The sequence below is a fragment of the Geotrypetes seraphini genome, chromosome 2, assembly GCF_902459505.1.
Source record: "Geotrypetes seraphini chromosome 2, aGeoSer1.1, whole genome shotgun sequence".
Classification (NCBI taxonomy): domain Eukaryota; kingdom Metazoa; phylum Chordata; class Amphibia; order Gymnophiona; family Dermophiidae; genus Geotrypetes; species Geotrypetes seraphini.
The window spans coordinates 10,219,194-10,240,464 of record NC_047085.1 but is presented as its reverse complement, the minus strand read 5'-3'; the positions used below and the strand labels follow the sequence as shown (position 1 = coordinate 10,240,464).

Here is a 21,271-nt window from a genome sequence, read left to right as displayed (position 1 = left end):
TCTGTAATCTTGTTACTCTTGGCATGCCCGAATCTTGCCACCATTTGGGTTTTTGCTAGGTACTTGTGACCTGGATTGGCCACTAACTGGGGCCAGATGGACCATTGCTCTGACCCAGTATGGCAACTTGCGTTTTGTTATCGCACACAAAGCACTGCTTGAATCTGAAATCAGTTGCTGTACAAACTGCATCGCACACAGACAGCCACCGTCTGACGTCTTGCGATCAGCGGCAGTACAATGTTTATTGCAAACAGCTTTGTACCTTTTTTTTTCTTTTTTGCACTGTCCCTAAGGCATCCCTTTGACAGCCTTCTGGAATGTGATGAGAAGCAGCTTCCAATTTAATAACCAGCCCCCCCCCCCCCTCTATCTTCTCTGCAAGCACATGAAGGGGGTGGGGAGGTTGCTGCTCTCTGCCCGTCTCCCTTTGTCTTCGTGCTGCACTCCAGTGAATCCGGGCTCCCTTGGCCGCTCCAGCTGAGAGCGTGCTTGGTTTATTCTGCTGCTGCAGTGCTCTGGGCATGCCCACAGCCACTGCGGTGGGCAGCGGAGAGGCAGCAACTGCAGCATATCAGGGAAAGAACCCAAGATTCGCCAGTTCTGGCTGGGAGCCCCTGGAGCCTCTGGCTTCCTCCAAGCAGACGGTTCCAGCCTTGGCAGCGGGGGCAAGGATTGCTCTTTTTTCTGCGGCAACAAAGGGCAGCTCTCCACTCAGCCAGCACTGATGCCAAGGCCTCCACCCCAGTGAATCGTCTACCTCAGGCTGCTGCCTACATTCCCAATGTATGCCTTTTACTCCCTGCTGGTGTACATCTTCTATACCCTCTTCCGCCGGGAGGCCGCCGACGATGAGGAATCGCCCTCTGAGGTAAGGGGCACTTCTCTATTAACGAAAAAAAAGGCTCAAAATAGCAGCCTTTCTGGATCGGGAATTTCAACTTACTGTTGTTCCTATTTTGAAAGGGTTTTTGGCACTTTATGTGAGCATTGAGGGGGGCCATATGCTCTACGTATCCCTTGCACAGGGCTCGGGGCACCCTTGGGATGCCCGCAGGGGGCTTTGACACCGATTGCTTTGAAAATGGACCTGCACGCCCGGTTGTAGCTGTGCGCGCAGGTTGGGTTTGCTCAGCAAAGCGTCCTGTGTGCGATTGGGTGCGATGCAAGGGGACCCAAGACAAAAGAGGCTCTTCTGACTCGAACACTGCCCTCGGCTGCTCCGGCTTGACTCCTGCCAGCGCCAGTGGCGTGATCTGGCCGAGCTGGAGATTTGCACTGAAGGGCGCCATGGAGCGTGGTGATGGCGGAACGTACGTTGGTAGCTCAATGACGTTCCTCAAAGAAATGATAGGGACTGAATCGGTGGCGTAGGGCGGTGGCACCCCCCTCCCTGCCCTCTGCCGCACGTGCGCCCCCTTCCCGTCCTTCAGCCTCGAGGTGTTCACCGCCGAGAGCAACGAGAACTTCAGTGTGCGCCTCGAGACCCCATTGGCTCTCCCTCTGACGACACTTCCTATGCGCAGCACCCGGAAGTAACGTCAACGGGAGAGACGACGCGGTCACAAAAAGCACGCTGAGGCTGTTGCTTGTGGCAGTGAACACAACTGGAGGTGTGTGGGGGGGTGTGGGACAGAGAGGAGGAGGGGTGCCGGTGTCCCCACCGAATGGTGCCCAGGGTGCACTGCCCCTCCCCCGGTCCGGAGCGAATGAGATCCTTAGCATGGCTGAGAGTTGGCTTTGCATTGCTAGACATTTGTTGAGATGAACCCCCAGACTATATATGTATTCAGTTTACATGAATTGATTCAGGTACTTGTCTGTCCTGGTGGGTTCACAATCTATCTAATCTACCTAGGGCAATATGGGGATTAAGTGACATGTCCAGGGTCACAAGGAGCAGTGGGAGGGTTTGAACCCACAACCTCAGGGTGCTGAGGCTGTAGCTTTAACCACTGCACCACTCTAGAAATCAAAATGTAGCAAAAGGGATCCAAGTGTAGGACAATCCAGCTATTGTGACATCACTGCTGAGGTTGGCTCTTATTGGTGGATTGAGGCATTATGACGTCACAATACCAGCTCTGGTTATCAGAGGCTGAAACTTGTCACATTATTTATTCAATTTTTCTCTACTGTTCTTCCAGGGGAGCTCAGAACGGTTAACATGAATTTATTCAGATGCTCAAGCATTTATCCTTGTCTGTCCTGGTGGGCTCACAATCTGCCTAATGTACCTGGAGCAATGGGGGGATTCAGTGACTTGCCCAGGGTCACAGGGAGTAGCGAGGGTTTGAACCCACAAGCTCAGGGTGCTGAGGCTGAAGCTTTAATCACCGTGCCACACTTACTGTGGTATCATGTCATACTATCTGGGCTGGGTGTACAAATGTTACCTTATCTGCAGTTTCATGTGTAGCTGTATTATTTCACAGGTCTGATATTCTAGTAATAGGGCCTGCCTTATTACCACTTTGGCATTTCAAAGCTGACCTTCAAAGTGGTGGACACTGGAGGATTAAGTGACTTGGCCTTTGATCTCACAACCTCTGGGTACAGAGGCACCAGCTCTACCAAATATTGATTTAGCTGTTTTTATTGTCGTGAGGGTTTTAAAACATGCATTTCATTGGGGGGGGGGGGGGAGAAGAATCCGGTGATATATTTCAGGGGGCTGCCCGGTTATTTGATATCTAGAGAGCAGAATGTCAAAGAGAAATCGGCTTTGCATGCAAAAGCCCTGAGGGACAAAATTCTGCAGGAGGATGGTCTGAAGATTAAAGACGATTAGAGCCTTACAAAGAAAGGGAACCTAGTGAAGCGAAGAAATCCCAATACACAGAATGGGAGGATGGGACAATCGGTGGATGTATTACTTCAGCTCTAACCCAGATGCCAGCAAACCACTCGTAGATAAAATCAAAATATATTGGGTGCTCAAAGAACTAATCATTTAAAGATAAAAGCCAAATAGGCACTTGATTAAATCACAACATAAATATTAAAAGTCTGAAAAGCTATAACAGTTTTGCATCATCCTATATAATAATACCCTTAGCGCGCATGCGCACTTCAATTTCCGTGGCTCCATGCGGCCGTAGCTCCGTGGCCAGCAGAGAAATTTTAAAGCATGTGGCACATACGCACGTTTGGCATGACAATTTGCTTTGAGTGGCGGTATAACCTAATCCAGCAGCAGTTACTGTGTGCCGGTTGCCCTTCCCAACACAACGTGTGATTAAAAAAAAAGATAGGATGGGGCACGATAATTTATAGGGAGAGAGACTGAAAGAAAAAAAAAAAAACACCAGACGGGACATTCACAGACTGAAAGACACACACAGAAGGACAGGGGCCCAGGGAGAGAGATTGAAAGAAAAAAAAAAAACACACCAGACGGGACATTGACAGACTGAAAGACAGGTAGGTGGGAGTGAAAGACACACACAGAAGGACAGGGGCCCAGGGAGAGAGAGATAGAAAGAAAAACAAACAAACCAGACAGTGGACAAGGAGACAGAGACACACAGAAAAAAAGACAGACAGCGGCCAAGGAGAGAGAAAGACAGACAGACAGCAGCCAAGGAGAGAGAGAGAGAGACAGAAAGAAAGACAGACAGAAAGCGGACAAGGAGAGAGACAGCAAAAAAAGAAAGACAGACAGACAGCGACCAAGGAGAAAGACAGCAAAAAAAGAAAGACAGACAGACAGACAGACAGTGACCAAGGAGAGAGAGAGAGACAGAAAGAAAGAGACAGAAAGCGGATAAGGAGAGAGACAGCAAAAAAAGAAAGACAGACAGACAGCGACCAAGGAGAAAGACAGCAAAAAAAGAAAAACAGACAGACAGACAGTGACCAAGGAGAGAGAGAGAGACAGAAAGAAAGAGACAGAAAGCGGACAAGGAGAGAGACAGCAAAAAAAGAAAGACAGACAGCAGCCAAGGAGAGAGACAGCAAAAAAAGAAAGACAGACAGACAGCGACCAAGGAGAGAGACAGCAAAAAAAGAAAGACAGACAGTGGCCAAGGAGACAGACAGCAAAAAAAGAAAGACAGATAGACAGCGACCAAGGAGAAAGACAGCAATAAAAGAAAGACAGACAGTGGCCAAGGAGACAGACAGCAAAAAAAGAAAGACAGACAGTGGCCAAGGAGAGAGACAGCAAAAAAGAAAGACAGACAGACAGCAACCAAGGAGAGAGACAGCAAAAAAAGAAAGACAGATAGACAGCGACCAAGGAGAAAGACAGCAAAAAAACAAAGACAGACAGTGGCCAAGGAGAGAGACAGCAAAAAAGAAAGACAGACAGACAGCGACCAAGGAGAAAGACAGCAAAAAAAGAAAGACAGACAGTGGCCAAGGAGACAGACAGCAAAAAAAGAAAGACAGACAGTGGCCAAGGAGAGAGACAGCAAAAAAGAAAGACAGACAGACAGCAACCAAGGAGAGAGACAGCAAAAAAAGAAAGACAGATAGACAGCGACCAAGGAGAAAGACAGCAAAAAAAGAAAGACAGACAGTGGCCAAGGAGAGAGACAGCAAAAAAAGAAAGACAGACAGTGGCCAAGGAGAGAGACAGCAAAAAAGAAAGACAGAGAGAGACAGCAAAAAATGAAAGACAGCGGCCAAGGAGAGAGAAAGAAAGACAGACAGACAGCAGCCAAGGAGAGAAAGAGAGAGACAGAAAGAAAGACAGACAGACAGAAAGCGATCAAGGAGATAGAAAGAAAGAAAGACACACACCTGTTAATGTAACAGACTTAAAGACTAGTTTTTCATAAAAATTCTTTGAAAGCATCAGGTTTTCTATTCCGCCTTTACCTATTCAGTTCAAGGTCGGATTACATTACAAGAGGTCAGGACAGTTATCCAAGAAATCACTTAATCCCCATTGCCCCAGGTACATTAGATAGAGTGGGAGCCCACGGGGACAGTTAGTGAATAATGCTTGCGTACCTGAATAATTTGTAATCAGCATAGGATTGTAGGATATGCGAAATATAAATTATTAAATAAATAAATGGTAAAGGATATTGGAACGTTGTGGCTTATCCAGTACAGTGCTATGTACACGGATGATGATATTTACCACAGTAGAGCAGGGGGTGTCCAACCTCAACCCTCACCGGATCGGAGTCTCAGGATTTCCCCAATCAAAATGCATGAGACCTATTTGCATACAATGGAAGCACTGCATGCAACTAGATCTCATACAAATTCATTGGGAAAATCCTGAAAACCCGACTGGATTGTGGCCCTCGAGGACCGATGTTGGAGCACCCTGCAGTAGATTAAGATCAGTAAGGTGGCCAGTCGTACCTACCTCTGTGCAGAACCTCCAGGTAACCCCCCCTAGGATTGTACCTGCCGCTCGGTACAAAACATGCAAGTTATCCCGGCTGCATTGGGAACTGAGAGGCAAAGATGTCCGTAAGTGAAGGAGGGGGTGAGGGAGAGGAACAAAGGCTTAAAGGAGGTGAGAAGTATAAATGTGGATGCATAGGAAACAAGAATTATAGAGAGGATAGAGATTGGGAAAAATGAACAATGGAAAACAAAGAATGGAAGTTTTGTTTATGTTTATTGAAATCTTTATATACCGCATATACAGCCAAAAAAGGATCAAAGCGGATTACAATTTAATTCAATCAAAATTATGAAAAGAACTCCTCCATTTAAATAGAAAAGAAAAAGAATAGAAGACAAAAGTAACATTCCTAATACATAATATTAAATAACAATCTAAATTAATAAAATAATTAATTAAGATTAAACATATAAGACTATATAAACGCAGACTGAAGTCCCGAATTCACATCCCGCCAGTTGAAAAAAATGTGCCTTTAAATGTCTTTTAACATTTTGGAAAGATTCTTCCCTTCTCAATTCTACAGGCAAACTATTCCATAAAATGGGATCTAAATAGAAAAATACACAATTTCTGGTTGAGGCAAGAATATGAGTTACCATCACTGTTATTGTTCAATGATCTTAAGTTAGAAAGATACAACATGTAGGAGAGATTTGAAAGAAGTAAAAAAAAAAAAAAGTGAGACGAGATAAAAAGAGAAGAGGAAAACAAGATGGCAGCTGAGAAAAGAAATGGAAGGACAGAGAAACGAGGGCTCAGACACAGCGGAGGGAAAGAAGGAAAGAATCCCTGATGAGGAAGGGAAAGAGAAGGAGGTAACAGAGGAGAAAAATAGGAAAGACCATCGAAGAGAAGGAGATGGGAGAACAATAAGAGACAGTATGAATTATGCAGTCTTGTAGGAAGAGGCAAGGAGGAGGCGGAGATGGAACGAAAAGAAGAGAGAAAATGAAAATGGATTTCTTTTGTCCATTTTTCTATACTCAGAACGGGTTTTACGTGAATTGATTCAGGTCCTCAAGCAGACACACCAGTAGGAAAATGGTTGATTTCCGTTCTGGCGAGCATTTTCTCCCTTTGTTTTTTACCTCTGCTGAGGTGCAGATATTGGTTGGCATCTGTCCTTCCCGTTCATCCCTTTGAAGGGATTCTTCTAAAAAGAAAAGGAGTTTGTGCAATTAAATCTCCCTCCTAAAACTTGCTCCCCCTTGGCAGTTCTGGAGAGATAAAAAGCTCTTCAGTATAAGCTCCGACACTCGTAGAATTCTTGTTTGCTAAACACTGAAAATTAGCCACTTGTGTGAATTTAGATTTTCTGCTTTTGTTCTCTTAAAGCAGGGGTAGGCAATTCCGGTCCTCGAGAGCCGGAGCCAGGTCAGGTTTTCAGGATCTCCACCATGAATATGTAGGAGATGGATTTGCATGCACTGCCTCCTTGAGATGCAAATCGATCTCATGCATATTTATTGTGGATATCCTGAAAACCTGACCTGGCTCCGGCTCTTGAGGACCGGAATTGCTTACTGGCCTTGCACAAGTCGACCAAGGCCCTAGGTCTCCAACCCTATAGAGTTGCATTGGTGGTGACTGACACTTGATCTCGGGGGGGGGGGGGGGGGGGGGAGGGACCCTTTTGAGAAGATGATCTAGGCCAGGAGTAGGCAATTCCGGTCCTCGAGAGCCGGAGCTAGGTCAGGTTTTCAGGATCTCCACCATGAATATGTAGGAGATGGATTTGCATGCACTGCCTCCTTGAGATGCAAATCGATCTCGTGCATATGCATTGTGGATATCCTGAAAACCTGACCTGGCTCCGGCTCTCGAGGACCGGAATTACCTCCCCCTGGCTTAAAGTATTATGTTACCATTTACAGTTAACCAAGTCGAGCTCCATTTGGTCTATAAAACTAAGGGCTACTTTTGCTAAGCTGCGTTAGGGCTTTAACGTGCGGAATACCGCGTGCTAGACACTAGCATTGAGCTGGCGTTAGTTCTAGCTGCGTAGCGCGGGGTTAGTGCGCACTAATCTGTGTACACTAAAAACGCTAGCGCACTTTAGCAAAAGGAGCCCTAAGGTTCAGCTTAGTTTAATTCCTAGAGCGTCGGACCTAATACCGCCATGGACGGCGATAAAAAATCCTAACGCAGCTTCGTAAAAGGTAGGTGGGGTTGAAGGCATATATTGGGGATTAGAGAATGGCAAGGGGACACATTTTTCCCCGTCCTTGCAGGAACTCAATTTTCCATCCTGTCCCCCACTTTTGTCACTGTTCCTGTCCCTGCCCCATTCCTATAAGCTCTGCCTTAACCGCACAAGCCTCGAACACTTATGATTTGAAAGTGTTTGAGGCTTATGTGGATGAGGGCGGAGCTTAGGCATTGGTGGAATGAGGCCTTATGACATCACAATCTCAGCTCTAGAATGTTAATACTTATGATTTGAAAGTGTTTGAGGCTTATGCGGATGAGGGCGGAGCTTAGGCACTGGTGGATGAGGCATTATGACATCACAATCTGAGCTCTACAATGTTGCTACTTAGGATTTTAAAGTGAGGCTTGTGCAGGTGAGGGCGGAGCTTAGGCATTGGTGGAATGAGGCATTATGACATCAGAATCTGAGCTCTACAATGTTGCTACTTAGGATTTTAAAGTGTTTGAGGCTTGTGCAGGTGAGGACGGAGCTTAGGCATTGGTGGAATGAGGCCTTATGACATCACAATCTCAGCTCTAGAATGTTAATACTTATGATTTGAAAGTGTTTGAGGCTTATGCGGATGAGGGCGGAGCTTAGGCACTGGTGGATGAGGCATTATGACATCACAATCTGAGCTCTACAATGTTGCTACTTAGGATTTTAAAGTGAGGCTTGTGCAGGTGAGGGCGGAGCTTAGGCATTGGTGGAATGAGGCATTATGACATCAGAATCTGAGCTCTACAATGTTGCTACTTAGGATTTTAAAGTGAGGCTTGTGCAGGTGAGGGCGGAGCTTAGGCATTGGTGGAATGAGGCATTATGACATCACAATCTCAGCTCTAGAATGTTGCTACTTAGGATTTTAAAGTGTTTGAGGCTTGTGCAGATGAGGATGGAGCTTGCAGGAATGGGGCAGTGACAGGAAAAGAACTCTCGGGTACGGGAAAATGAGTTCTCGTGGGTCTGGGGAAAAATCTGTCCCCATATCATTCTCTATTGGAGATGACGTAGGCTGGGGTATTAATCAGTAGAACTGTGTTCTTCTACATGTTAGCCAGTGGCATTTAGAGGGTGAGAGGTACCCAGGGTGGTGCACTTCCCCCACCCGGGCACCAGCAGCAGCCCTTCTCCCTTCGTTTGACCTTCCCCCTGTCCAGCAGTAGGCCTTCTGAAACCGCCACCACCGCTCAAATGACTGCACGCGCCGCAGATAGAATACGGCCACGCTGTCACTGATCACAGTCTCCTAAGTGCGCATGCACGCTTAGGGTTTTATAATAGAGGAGGAGAAATAAAGAATTTCAAAAAAGGAGGCTTCTAATCCTTCTGTCTTTCTTGCTCTGTCCACAGATTCCGCCACTTGAGTTATCCCTTCTCTCTTGGATTTGCCCCTTCGTTGAACTGCCTTCCTATGGGCTCCTTTTACTAAGGTGCGCTAGGGTTTTAGCACGCGCTACAATGCCGCGCACGCTAGACGCTAACGTCTCCATAGAGCTTGCGTTAGTATTTTTCGTTTAGCGCGTGGTTTGCTAGCGTACCTTAGTAAAAGGAGCCCTATGTTAATGGATTTCGACCCCTCTATCCTTTCGTTTATGTGACTTCCGTTCGTCTTTTCCCCCCGTAATTTTTAATATCATCTTAGTTGACCTGCACCTAGAAGTATTTTTAATAAACTTGAGGGGGGGCATGAATTGTTTCAGGGTCAGACCTGCATATGATGGTAGCCCTGTATCCCCCCTGCAGGCAAAGGGGATGCCAACGCTGTGTTGGCGGGCATTGGAGGCCGGGTCCTGGGTGATTCTCACGGCACAGGAGTCTGCGTTCCCCTCTGCGGCTGGATGCTTTCTCCCTTGGCTGTGCTTTGGCCCACAGCGTCTGGTACATTATCTTTGCAATCGATAGTGAGGTCAGAGCAGATGTAGATCCTAACGGACTCCCTCCCCTCTGCTCTCACAGAGAAATCAGAGCCGCAGCATCTCTGCCCTCTGCCCAAAATAACCCTTCCAGGGAGAGAGAGGCTCTGACGGGAGAAATTCCTGTTCACTGCATCCATATCCTACTCAGGCCCTTCCCCATACTACTGATGTGGAAACCCCAGTGTGACGTTTAATTGTTTGCTCTGTATCCTTCCCCATTCAACATCGCACAGAACAAAGCCCCATCATTTTCAGACTCTGAGCGGGAGAGGACTCTCCTGGAGAAATAGATACAAGAGAACAAGAGACCTTGATTTCCAGAGATAGGAGAGGCAGTGGCTTTGTAACACAGAAACATAGACATGTGACGGCAGATAAAGGCCATATGGCCCATCCAGTCTGCCCGTCCGCAATAACCATTATCTCTTCCTCTTTCTAAGAGATCCCACATGCCTATCCCAGGCCCTCTTGATTTCAGACACAGTCTCAGTCTCCACCACCTCTTCTGGGAGACTGTTCCATGCATCTACCACCCTTTCTGTAAAAAAGCATTTCCTTCGATTACTCCGGAGCCTATCGCCTCTTAACTTCATCCTATGGCCTCTCATTGCAGAGCTTCCTTTCAATTGAAAGAGACTCAACTCGTGCGCATTTACGCCACGTAAGTATTTAAACGTCTCTATCATATCTTCTGTCTCGGAATTTCTGCAGTGAATATCTTCACCTGACCCTTAGTACAGACCCTTAGAGAGGCCAGTGCCCCATGTAAGGGCTCCAGCAAGGTCCGCTGCAGGCGTGGAGAGTGCCCTGGTCAGGCGGACTTGCAGTTTCCACAGGACACTTTATCGGTCACCAGCTGAATGGAATAAGTATATTAGACAAATGTCGTATCGGACAAAATCCATCACTGCCACCACAGAGTTTCCTGTTCAGCAGTTGCCATGGAAATCCTGAATCCCATCTGCTGATGCAGATTCCTGTGCCTATGTGTGTCTAATAAAAATTCAGTTAGCTCTCCGATACATTTCCAGTTGCATGGGCTGACCAGTCAGACAGGCAGAGCTATGGAGCTGTATTGCACGGGTGAGGTGATGGTATAGGGATAGTGGCATAGGAAGTGGGGATGCCAGCACCCGTTCTCATCTCCTTCCCCACCCCCACTACTGCATGTGTGCACCTCGCTTCCCTTCCCTCATACATCTTTAATATTCGTGGCACAAACAGTAACCCCAACCTGCTGCTTGCGGTAACATCGTCTCTTCCTCTGACATCGCTCTTCTGGACCTGCGCCTAAGAAGTGATGGCAGAGGAAGAGCCTCAGGTTGGGGTTACTGTTCGTGCTGCGAATATTAGAGATAGAGGGAAGGGTTGGGGCGAGATAAAGGGGAGTTAGTAGAAGGATGGGGATAGAAAGGGGAGAATGCTGGAGGGAAGGGGAAGGAGGGAGAGAGAAAGAGATGGGATGGGAAGAGGGAGAGAAAGGGGAGATGCTGGAAGGATGGGGAGGAAAAAAAAGGAGACACTAGTTTGAAGGATGAGGAGAGAAAGAGGGAAGATGTTAGAAGGATGGGAAGAAAAGATGCTGGAGGGAGGGAGAGAGTCAGAGACACTGGAAGGAAGGATAGGGGTGAAAGAAGGGAGACACTAGATGAAAAGGAAGAGAGCTAGTGAAAGACTAAAGAATAAGAGGAAGGGGTATGGAGAGAACCAGGTCAGCAAAGATGAAAAGCTGTAGGTGGATGAAGTAAAAAGAGGGAAATTAAAGACTGGATAGTAAGAATGAATTAAATCTAGACAGAGAGGCAGAAAAATACATTGAAGAAAACTGCAAAAAAAAAAAAAAAAAAAGGAGAGAGAGAAAAATGACAAATAGACAGAAAAACCTGGCAAAAGAGTTAAGAGAAGATAAAGGAAAGCAGAAACCAGAGACTGGAACTAAAAGAATTAGAAAAAGAAAATTGCCAGACACCATAGGTAAAAAGCCAGAGAAGCTGCGGCCTCCAGAATTGTACACAATATTCAAAATGAGGTCTCAACAAAGTCTTATACAGAGGCATCAATACCTCCATATTCCTACTAGCCATACCTCTTCCTATACATTCTAGCATCCTTCCAGCTTTCGCTGTCACCTTTTCAACCTGATTGGCCACTTTAAGATCATCTTATACAATTAAACCCAAATCACACTTTTCTGTCATGCACATAAGTTCTTCACCCCCTAATCTGTACTGTTCCCTCAGGTTTTCGCAGCCCAAATGCATGACCTTGCATTTCATAGCATTAAATTTTAGCTGCCAAATTTCAGACCATGCTTTAAGCTTCGCCAGGTCTTTCTTCATATTATTCACACCATCCGGCGTGTCTACTCTATTGCAGATTTTGGTACCATCCACAAAGAGGCAAATCTTACTGACAACCCTTCAGCAATACCGTTTATTAAAATGTTAAAAACAGGCCCAAGAACAGAACCTTGAGGCACACCACTGGTAACATCCCTTTCCTCAGAGCGATCTCCATTGATCACTACCCTCTGTCGCCTTCCACTCAACCAGTTCTAGACCCAGCCCATCACTTTGGGACCCATCCCGAGGGCACTCAGTTTATTTATCAGACGTCTATGTGGAACATTGTCAAAGGCTTTGCTCAAATCTAAATACACGACATCTAGCATACATCCTCTATCCAATTCTCTGGTCACCCAGTCAAAGAAATTGATCAGATTTGTCTGCCAAAACCTACCTCTAGTGAATCCATGTTGCCTCCGGTCCTGTAATCCACAGGATTCCAGAAACTTGACCATTCTCTGTTTTAAAAGCGTTTCCATTAATTTGCTTATCACAGAAGTCAGACTTACCGGCCAGTAATTCCCTACTTCTTCCTTACTTCCACTTTAGTGGAGAGGGACCCCATCCGCCCTTGTCCAGTCCTCCGGTACCACTCCCGACTCTAGAGACTCGTTGAAAAGGTCAGTCAGCGAAGCCACCAGAACTTCCCTAAGTTCCTTCAGCATCCTAGGATGTACACCATCTGTCCCCATCGCGTTGTCTACCTTTGTTTTAGCTATCTCCTCACGAACACAACCCTCTGAAAATCGATTAGACTCTACCACTCCTCCTTCCGATTAGACTCTACCACTCCTCCTTCCGATTAGACTCTACCACTCCTCCTTCCGATTAGACTCTACCACTCTGTATTCACGGCGCTTCAGCCGTGAATACAGAACAGAAATATTTATTAAGCAATTCGGCCTTTTCTTTATCAGCTTCTACATATTCCTCCCCTTCACCCTTGAGCCTCACAATGCCACTTTTGCACTTCTTCCTATCACTAATATATCAAAAAAATGTCTTGTCCCCTCATTTTACCATGTCAATATTTTTTCTTCCATTTGCATCTTTGCTTTCCTGACTTCTCGACCAGCCTTTCTTAACTTTTCCAGATATTTTTGCCTGTCTTCCTCTTCTTCTGCGATCTTTTGTAGTTTATGAAAGCTAACCTCTTTTTTGTTACCTTCTCAGCTACTACTTTTGAGAACCAAAGCGGCTTTCTTTTCCTCTTACTTTTACTTATTTGCCTAACAAAATGGTTTGTCGCCCTTATAATAACTCCTTTCGGTTTTGCCCACCGCATTTCCACTCCTTTTAGACGCTCCCATCCAGACAATTCTTTGACATAATCCCCTGTCCCAATAAAGTTACTTTTTTTTAAAGTCTAAAACCTTTGCTTTTGAATGAGCCTCTCTTTACCCATCTTAATATTAAACCATACCATGTAGTGATCACTTGATGCACCCTCCTAAAGCTATTTCCATTTTGCCTAGGAAGAAGTGTCTTTCTTTTTTTCTGATTCTGTACTTACGTGCAAGGTCATGCGAGGGGTTCCTGTTTATAGTCATTCTGTATTTGGTTTTTACGTTCCGTATGTGTGACTGAGATATTCTGTTAGCATGCCTTTTTTTTTTTTTTTATACAAGGGGGTGCTGAAAAGTTCTCAGCCCAACCAACCAACTTCCTAAATTCTGATTATTATTTTGTCACTGTAGCTGAAAAGTTTGTTTTCTTATTTCGTTAAGTGCCAATTTGCAGAAACGAAATTCTCTGTTTTGACATTATGTCAGATCGCTGATTGAGCAAACAAATACAAAGGACTTATAACTAATAATTGGGATCAAAAAATTCACATTGCAATCTCTCTAGCAGGGAGGAGGTGTCTTTCATCGGGCTGAGAACTATTCAGGAATTTTTTGAGGTGCTCTGTGCTTAAATTAAATCTTATAGTGCAAGAAAAATGCAACACTATAACAAGAAGTCCAGCACTTATCTTTGGCTGTAATCTTGTTTAAAGGACGTAGCTGATAGCCCTACGGGACCCGTTTCACCATTTGAACGGCTTCATCAGGGGTCATATAATCAAGCTACGGAACAACTGAAAAAATACTTAATAAAATAATGTTATAACTTATAGTCACACAATTATTATTGCTTAAAACGAAGGATGCTCACTGTGCAGCTAGCTTCCATTAAGAAGCAAAAAATGGCGCTGGAACACACCAAACTGCTATGATGTCATTATGATTAAAGTGCATGCGTATTCAACCAATGTGTAGAAATATTTAAACGATCTTATTGGATAAATCTAAAACTAAATTAATAATTCAAAAAACTCAGTTTGTATTGCTGAAATTACTACAAAGAATGATGTAAAACTCAATGAAAATTTTTTTCAGAAAACCGAACACCAATCAATTGTAGTATTTAGACCCTTAGAGGGGCATAATCAAAAAAAAAGGTCTAAGGCCTTAAACGTTGAAAGTAGAAGCAGGGAAAATGTCCATAATCAAAAAAAACGTCCAAATGGAGGTTTTGTTTGATAATGGCCTGCCTCTACATTCAGCTGTTTAAACGCCCAGACCACCACTACGTCTTCACTTATACTCCATAATGAACCAAAAAAACACCTAAGTCCCAAACGTCCAACACAAGGGCTTTTAGGCGAAAGAGGAACCAGTCCTTCGCCTAACAGGGGAGGGAAGTTTCATGGCGACTCCAGGAAGTACTTCTTCACCGAAAGAGTAGTGGATCATTGGAACAGACTCCCACTCCAGGTGATAACGGCCAGCAGCGTGACGGATTTTAAGAAAAAATGGGATACTCACGTGGGATCTTTAAGGGAGTAAATTCAGGGGAGGGGATACTTGGAATGGGCAGACTTGGTGGGCTATTGCCCTTTTCTGCCGCTTTTTTCTATGTTTCTATGATGGCAGATAAAGGCCAAATGGCCACAGCATCCACTATCTCCTCCTCTCCCTATTGGCTAAGGCTCTTAACATTTGCATCTCCTCTTCCTATTGGCTAAAGCTCTTTCCATCTGCATTGTGAGGTCATAGGGCTTTATGGTTATAGAAACAGACTCCCACTCCAGGTGATAAAGGCCAGCAGCGTGACGGATTTTAAGAGAAAATGGGATACTCACGTGGGATCTTTAAGGGAGTAAATTCAGGGGAGGGGATACTTGGAATGGGCAGACTTGGTGGGCTATAGCCCTTTTCTGCTGCTTTTTTCTATGTTTCTATGATGGCAGATAAAGGCCAAATGGCCACAGCATCCACTATCTCCTCCTCTCCCTATTGGCTAAGGCTCTTAACATTTGCATCTCCTCTTCCTATTGGCTAAAGCTCTTTACATCTGCATTGTGAGGTCATAGGGCTTTGTGGTTATAGAAACAGACTCCCTCTCCAGGTGATAAAGGCCAGCAGCGTGACGGATTTTAAGAGAAAATGGGATACTCACGTGGGATCTTTAAGGGAGTAAATTCAGGGGAGGGGATACTTGGAATGGGCAGACTTGGTGGGCTATAGCCCTTTTCTGCTGCTTTTTTCTATGTTTCTATGATGGCAGATAAAGGCCAAATGGCCACAGCATCCACTATCTCCTCCTCTCCCTATTGGCTAAGGCTCTTAACATTTGCATCTCCTCTTCCTATTGGCTAAAGCTCTTTACATCTGCATTGTGAGGTCATAGGGCTTTATGGTTATAGAAACAGACTCCCACTCCAGGTGATAAAGGCCAGCAGCGTGACGGATTTTAAGAGAAAATGGGATACTCACGTGGGATCTTTAAGGGAGTAAATTCAGGGGAGGGGATACTTGGAATGGGCAGACTTGGTGGGCTATAGCCCTTTTCTGCCGCTTTTTTCTATGTTTCTATGTTTCTATTCTGATCTTGAATGGTCTAGTCGACAATCCAACATACCATTTTTTACATGAGCAAGAGATCACATAAATAATCACTGATTGAACCATATCCTTGTCATTCTCTCCTTGGGTGGGCTGAGAATTTTTCGGCAACCCGTCATACAGTGGCGCAGTAAGGGGTGGGTGGACCGCCCTGTGTGCTGTCTTGGTGGGGGGCGCCAACACCTCTCCTCCTCTCTGCCCCCTGCTCCTTCTCAGACCTCCCCTGCTGCGCACGCGCCTTCAGTTTCCCGCCACTGTAGCTCTAGTTGTTCGCCGGCAAGCAGCAGCTCCGACCTTTCTGCTCGCGCCGGCCTTACCATTAACCTCTGATGTTACTGACAGGTCCCGTGACTAGGAATTAACGTCAGAGGGAGAGCCAATGCAAGTTAGAGATGCTGCTTTTTAGTGGGGAAGGGAAGGGGAGCACACGTGGCAGGGGGGCGCCTCCCACCCTTGCTACACCAATGCCCTCATATGTAGCATTCTGTATTAATTTGACTTGTTAAATTTTCACTATAGATGTTTTAGGGTCCCACTGTAATATGTAGGGCACTGCATTTTCATAAGTAGGGCCCTTGTTCTGGAGGTCAGTGCTGGTTTACGCTTGATTTCAGGAACTGCGCTAGCTGGAGGCGCGTGCGGTGGCTGGAGGCGCGTGAGTGTGCAGCACTTTCAACGGCACCCGGCAACGACCGCCTTAGAGTCGAGCCTACGGGCTGCCAACCCCAAAATACTGCACCTGGTCGCTGGCTGAGGTGGCGGTGCAGGGCACTGCCCGAGCTGCTGGACGCTTCACTTGTTCCTCGGTACAGGGGCTGGAGCGTGGAGATCGGGTCCGGGGAAGAGGAAGGTTGGTTGTTGTGCACAGTGTTTTTGCCCCCCCCCCAGCTGATGAGGAGTCATAAAAGGTTCTGGGTTTCAGCTGCCAGTACATCTAACTCTTTCCTTTAAAGTATAAAAGCTTGGAAAAGGTAAGGGAGCCGGCCAGAAACAAACATGCTGCTGCACAGAGAAGTGGGATAGGGGGAGGGGAGGGAAATGCTGCTGCACAGGGAAATGGAGGGAGAAGGGAAATGCTGCTGCTGCACAGGGAAGGGTGGGAGGGAAATGCTGCTGCTGCACAGGGAAGTTGGAGTGGGGGAGAGGGAAAGGGGGCAAGGGAACAAACTTGCTTTGCTTTAGGGGGGAGGGGTGTGCTGGGGGGCAGGGAGCAATCTCGGTTTGCTTTGGGGGGGGAGACAGAAGGGAGCTACGGAGAAAGACTGATGGACAAAGGGGACCAGGGAGAGAGACAGACAGATAAAGGGAGCCAGGGAGAGAGACAGACAAAGGGGGCCAGGGAAAGACACAGACAGAACGAATGACAGACAGACAGACAGCGTCCAAGGAGAGAGAGACAAAGAAAACAAAACAGACAGACAGACATATGCTCTAGCATCCATTAATGTAACTGGCTTAAAGACTAGTGTATTATAAAATCATTACATCTTGGTCATCAATTATTCATAATACAGTGCACCCCCTTTCCCTCAACCAAACAAGGAATAACCATTTTAAGGGGATCCAATTGAAAATACAGTAAAACCTTGGATTGCAAGTGTTTTGCATGACAAGCAAAACATTTGATTAAATTTTAACTTGATATACAAATGTCTTGCAATACGAGTACATACAGTATACACGCGTCACGTCATCACAACTGAGCCGATGGTTCTCTCTCTGACGCTGCGGGAGTGTAGTGACTGTTCTTTCTTTTTTTTTTTTTCCTCGTTCATTAGTTTTTATTGAATATTATATGAAATTTACAGAAAGCAGTTCAAACACACAAAATCTGAATAAGACACAATGGTGTAGAAAAAGTCTATGTCTACAATCATTTACTTACAACCAGATTAATAAAAAGAATCCAGGGTATTTGTAACTGCTAATAGAAGATATATGAAAGGCAGAAAAGCAGGGAAAGTGAAATAAGAGAGAGGGAAAGAAAGAGGGAGAAAAAGAAAAAGAGAGAGATAGATAGATAGAGAGGCAGAAGTGTCTACTGGTTAGAATGAACATATGAGTCTAAGAATGACCAAGGTGATTTATTTCGCACCATGTTTCTGGAGAGTCGAGAAATCATGTTTTTCTCATATGCATAAGATTCAAATTTGTGATACATGCTCAGAGAGTTCCACCAAAAGGTGTAGTCAAGTAGCGAGGATGATTTCCAATTTTTCAGAATATGCATAAGAGCTGTTACAAACATGGCATCAATGAGTTTAGGTGGGCAGTTTGTTTGTGCGAAACAAGGGTGTTGAGAACGAAGAATTACAATGTCCATGGAAATCTCTTCTGAACACTTAGTAATAGATTTTATAGTGTCCTAAATACGAATCCAGAAGGAGTGGACTATAGTGCAATGAAAAAGCATGTGATCAAGAGTTCCAGACTCTTTCAAACAGTTCCAGCAGGTGGGGTCTTGTTTTAGCTTCGCTTTCCACATGCGAAATGGGGTCCATACTGCATTCCACATAACGAAGAACATTGATTGCGAGACTCTGGAAGATAGAAGAGGACGGTTTGTAGAGGACCAGAAAAGTTCCCAATCTATATCAGAAAGCGTAGTCTGCAGAATCGAGTCCCATTGGTTCATTGATTGAGGTGAAAAGGTGAAAGAGTGATCCCTTAGAATACTATAAAAAAGAGATATCGCTTTACCCTTCATTAAGGCCAGAGTAGACCAGTGGTGACTGTTCTAAACGAGCGAGGTCTTGCAATACAAGTACGTATAGTATTTTGTATTAAAGTTTTTGGGTTGTGGAACGAATCGTCTGCGTTTCCATTATTTCCAATGGGGAAATTCCCTTTGATATACGAGTGCTTTGGATTTACAAGCATGCTTCCGGAACGAATTATGCTCGCAAACCAAGGTTTCACTGTACTGCACTTTCATAAGCAAAACAACTGTTGCAGCCTAGCAGTGTAATTGCAATTTTTAATCTTCCTAATTGTAACACACCAGACCATGTCACTTTTCACCCCCCCCCTACCAACTGTAACACAACACACCCGGTCACGCGCTCCCCACTCTCCATACCGATTGCAACGCATCACAAAAGGTCACTCATACTACTCACACTCTAGAGCACTACGGCTGCTCATTCGCACCCCCAGATCCACTCATACATTTGTACTCAGGAGACCTCGTTTATAAACTGTGGATATTCTCCCACTCTCAGACACAGCCTCGGCTCTAGGAAACTTTCTCAGGCATGGTGAGTACATCAGATAATAATTAAGAGCTACTTTACATATTTAAATTTTACTGAATCTTTTTGAAATGAAATTAAGGTGCAGTTTATTAGGCCCAAGGAATAATTTGCTTTGGTTACCATCTGGGAGTCATATGAATTTCCAGCTGCTAAGCTGGGGTCACACCGGAACAACGTTTGAGAATCACTATGGTAGACGCTGAAGGAATGGAACTGGGGAGGTGCTGTGTATGCAGGACAACGTCAGTCTGTAAATATGTGACAGTCTCTTTCTCTTATCTTCTTCTATAGGCTCCAAATCCTGTCTCTCTGGAGACTGTGAAGACAAGATCCAACCAGCAATTGCACGGAGATGAGTGGACAGAATTATTAGAGTTGGACAGTATGTACTCAATACTGTGATACTGTTTCCTATCCATGTCTCATCAGGGAACCATTACACACAACCTCCCGTCCTTACTGCCTCCCATCCAGCTCTCATCAGGGATCCATCACACACAGCCTCCCGTCCTTACTCCTTCCCATCCAGCTCTCATCAGGGAGTCATCACACACAGCCTCCCGTCCTTACTTCCTCCCATCCAGCTCTCATCAGGGAGTCATCACACACAGCCTCCCATCCTTACTCCCTCCCATCCAGCTCTCATCAGGGAGTCATCACACACAGCCTCCCATCCTTACTCCCTCCCATCCAGCTCTCATCAGGGACTCATCACACACAGCCTCCTATCCTTACTCCCTCCCATCCAGCTCTCATCAGGGAGCTATCACACATAGCCTCCCATCCTTACTCCCTCCCATCCAGCTCTCATCAGGGAGTCATCACACACAGCCTCCCATCCTTACTCTCTCCCGTCCAGCTCATCAGGGAGTCATCACATACAGCCTCCCGTCCTTATTCCCTCCCATCCAGCTCTCATCAGGGAGCCATCACACACAGCCTCCCATCCGTACTCTCTCCCGTCCAGCTCATCAGGGAGTCATCACATACAGCCTCCCGTCCTTATTCCCTCCCATCCAGCTCTCATCAGGGAGCTATCACACATAGCCTCCCATCCTTACTCCCTCCCATCCAGCTCTCATCAGGGAGTCATCACACACAGCCTCCCATCCGTACTCTCTCCCGTCCAGCTCATCAGGGAGTCATCACATACAGCCTCCCGTCCTTATTCCCTCCCATCCAGCTCTCATCAGGGAGCCATCACACACAGCCTCCCATCCGTACTGCCTCCCATCCAGCTCTCATCAGAGAGGCATCACACACAGCCTCCCGTTCTTACAGCCTCCCATCCAGATCTCATCAGGGAGCCATCCCACATAGTCCCACTCTTTTTTGATTCTCATCCAGCTCTTATCGGGGAACCATCACAGCTTTCCCACATTACTGTGTTCCATATGGTTTTTATGAGAGAGCCATCACACATTGCCTCTCCCTTTCATGCTTCCCATCAGGAAATCATCCTGTATGGCCTTACTGCCTTCCATGTAGTTCTTATCAGAAAATACCCTGCATTAATTTATAGAAATATATTTATAATAGTACTTTAAACAACTATCTCAAAAATGAATTAATTTAGTCCATTCTTGTGGTAAAATAGGTATTTATTTCTTTTTCATTAATTTACGCTGCTATTTAAATAATAATCCCATCGAATGTGAGACCAAAAGAATCTTTTACCTTATCATAAGGAATAAAAAAAGGTAATTTCTGTTTAATCCACCAGACCAGTCCAGAACAAATGGGTTATGTCCCTGATCCAGCAGGTGGAGACAGAGAACAAAGTCTTGAAAGCTTTGCCCTGTATAGGACATCATGAAGAACTTACTCTTCCGTATTCTGTCTCCATCTACATTCTGAACTTAGTTGGAGAACTAGTTTCCTGTTGAGTCAGAGTTCTGCGGGGCTGCTCTTTTGAGGGGCACTTGGAGGAATGTGAATGCTTTCCTTGTTCCCTGGTAGGGCAAAGGAAGAAGTCTTGTATGGCTCTTATTTATTTTCATATGGGAGGGGCATGGGTGGCAAGCATACCCTTGCTGAATTTAGGCGAACCGCAGTTACGTCACACCTGCGGCTGATGTAAATGTGGGTGTGTAACTGTCAGGCAGGCAGAAGCTGTTGAGTCGGCTCTCATCGTGCAACACTGGGGGGGGGGGGCCTGAAAATAAGGTGCCCGCTTACAGAATTACCCCTTAATGCTTTGGTGCACTACATTGAAGGATTATTTCCCCCCCCAAAAAAATTTAATATTCCCTAAATATTCTTAACATAACATGGCATTTAAATCCCGTAAAACCTCTC

General features: G+C 45.5%; 1 protein-coding gene across 3 annotated transcripts in view; it reads left to right on the top strand.

Annotated features, from left to right (window-relative positions):
• The window catches only part of KIFC2 (kinesin family member C2), a 110,813-nt gene that overhangs the window by 15,957 nt on the left and 73,585 nt on the right, over nucleotides 1–21,271 (top strand). The window contains exons 1-2 of one of the 3 annotated variants that reach the window (XM_033933015.1): nucleotides 219–871; nucleotides 19,265–19,355. In XM_033933015.1, coding sequence (XP_033788906.1) covers nucleotides 785–871; nucleotides 19,265–19,355 — 178 coding nt within the window. In that variant the 5' untranslated portion in view covers nucleotides 219–784. Of the gene's footprint in view, nucleotides 1–218; nucleotides 872–19,264; nucleotides 19,356–21,271 lie in introns of those variants that run through there. The other 2 variants (XM_033933012.1, XM_033933013.1) reach the window with 2 other exon arrangements.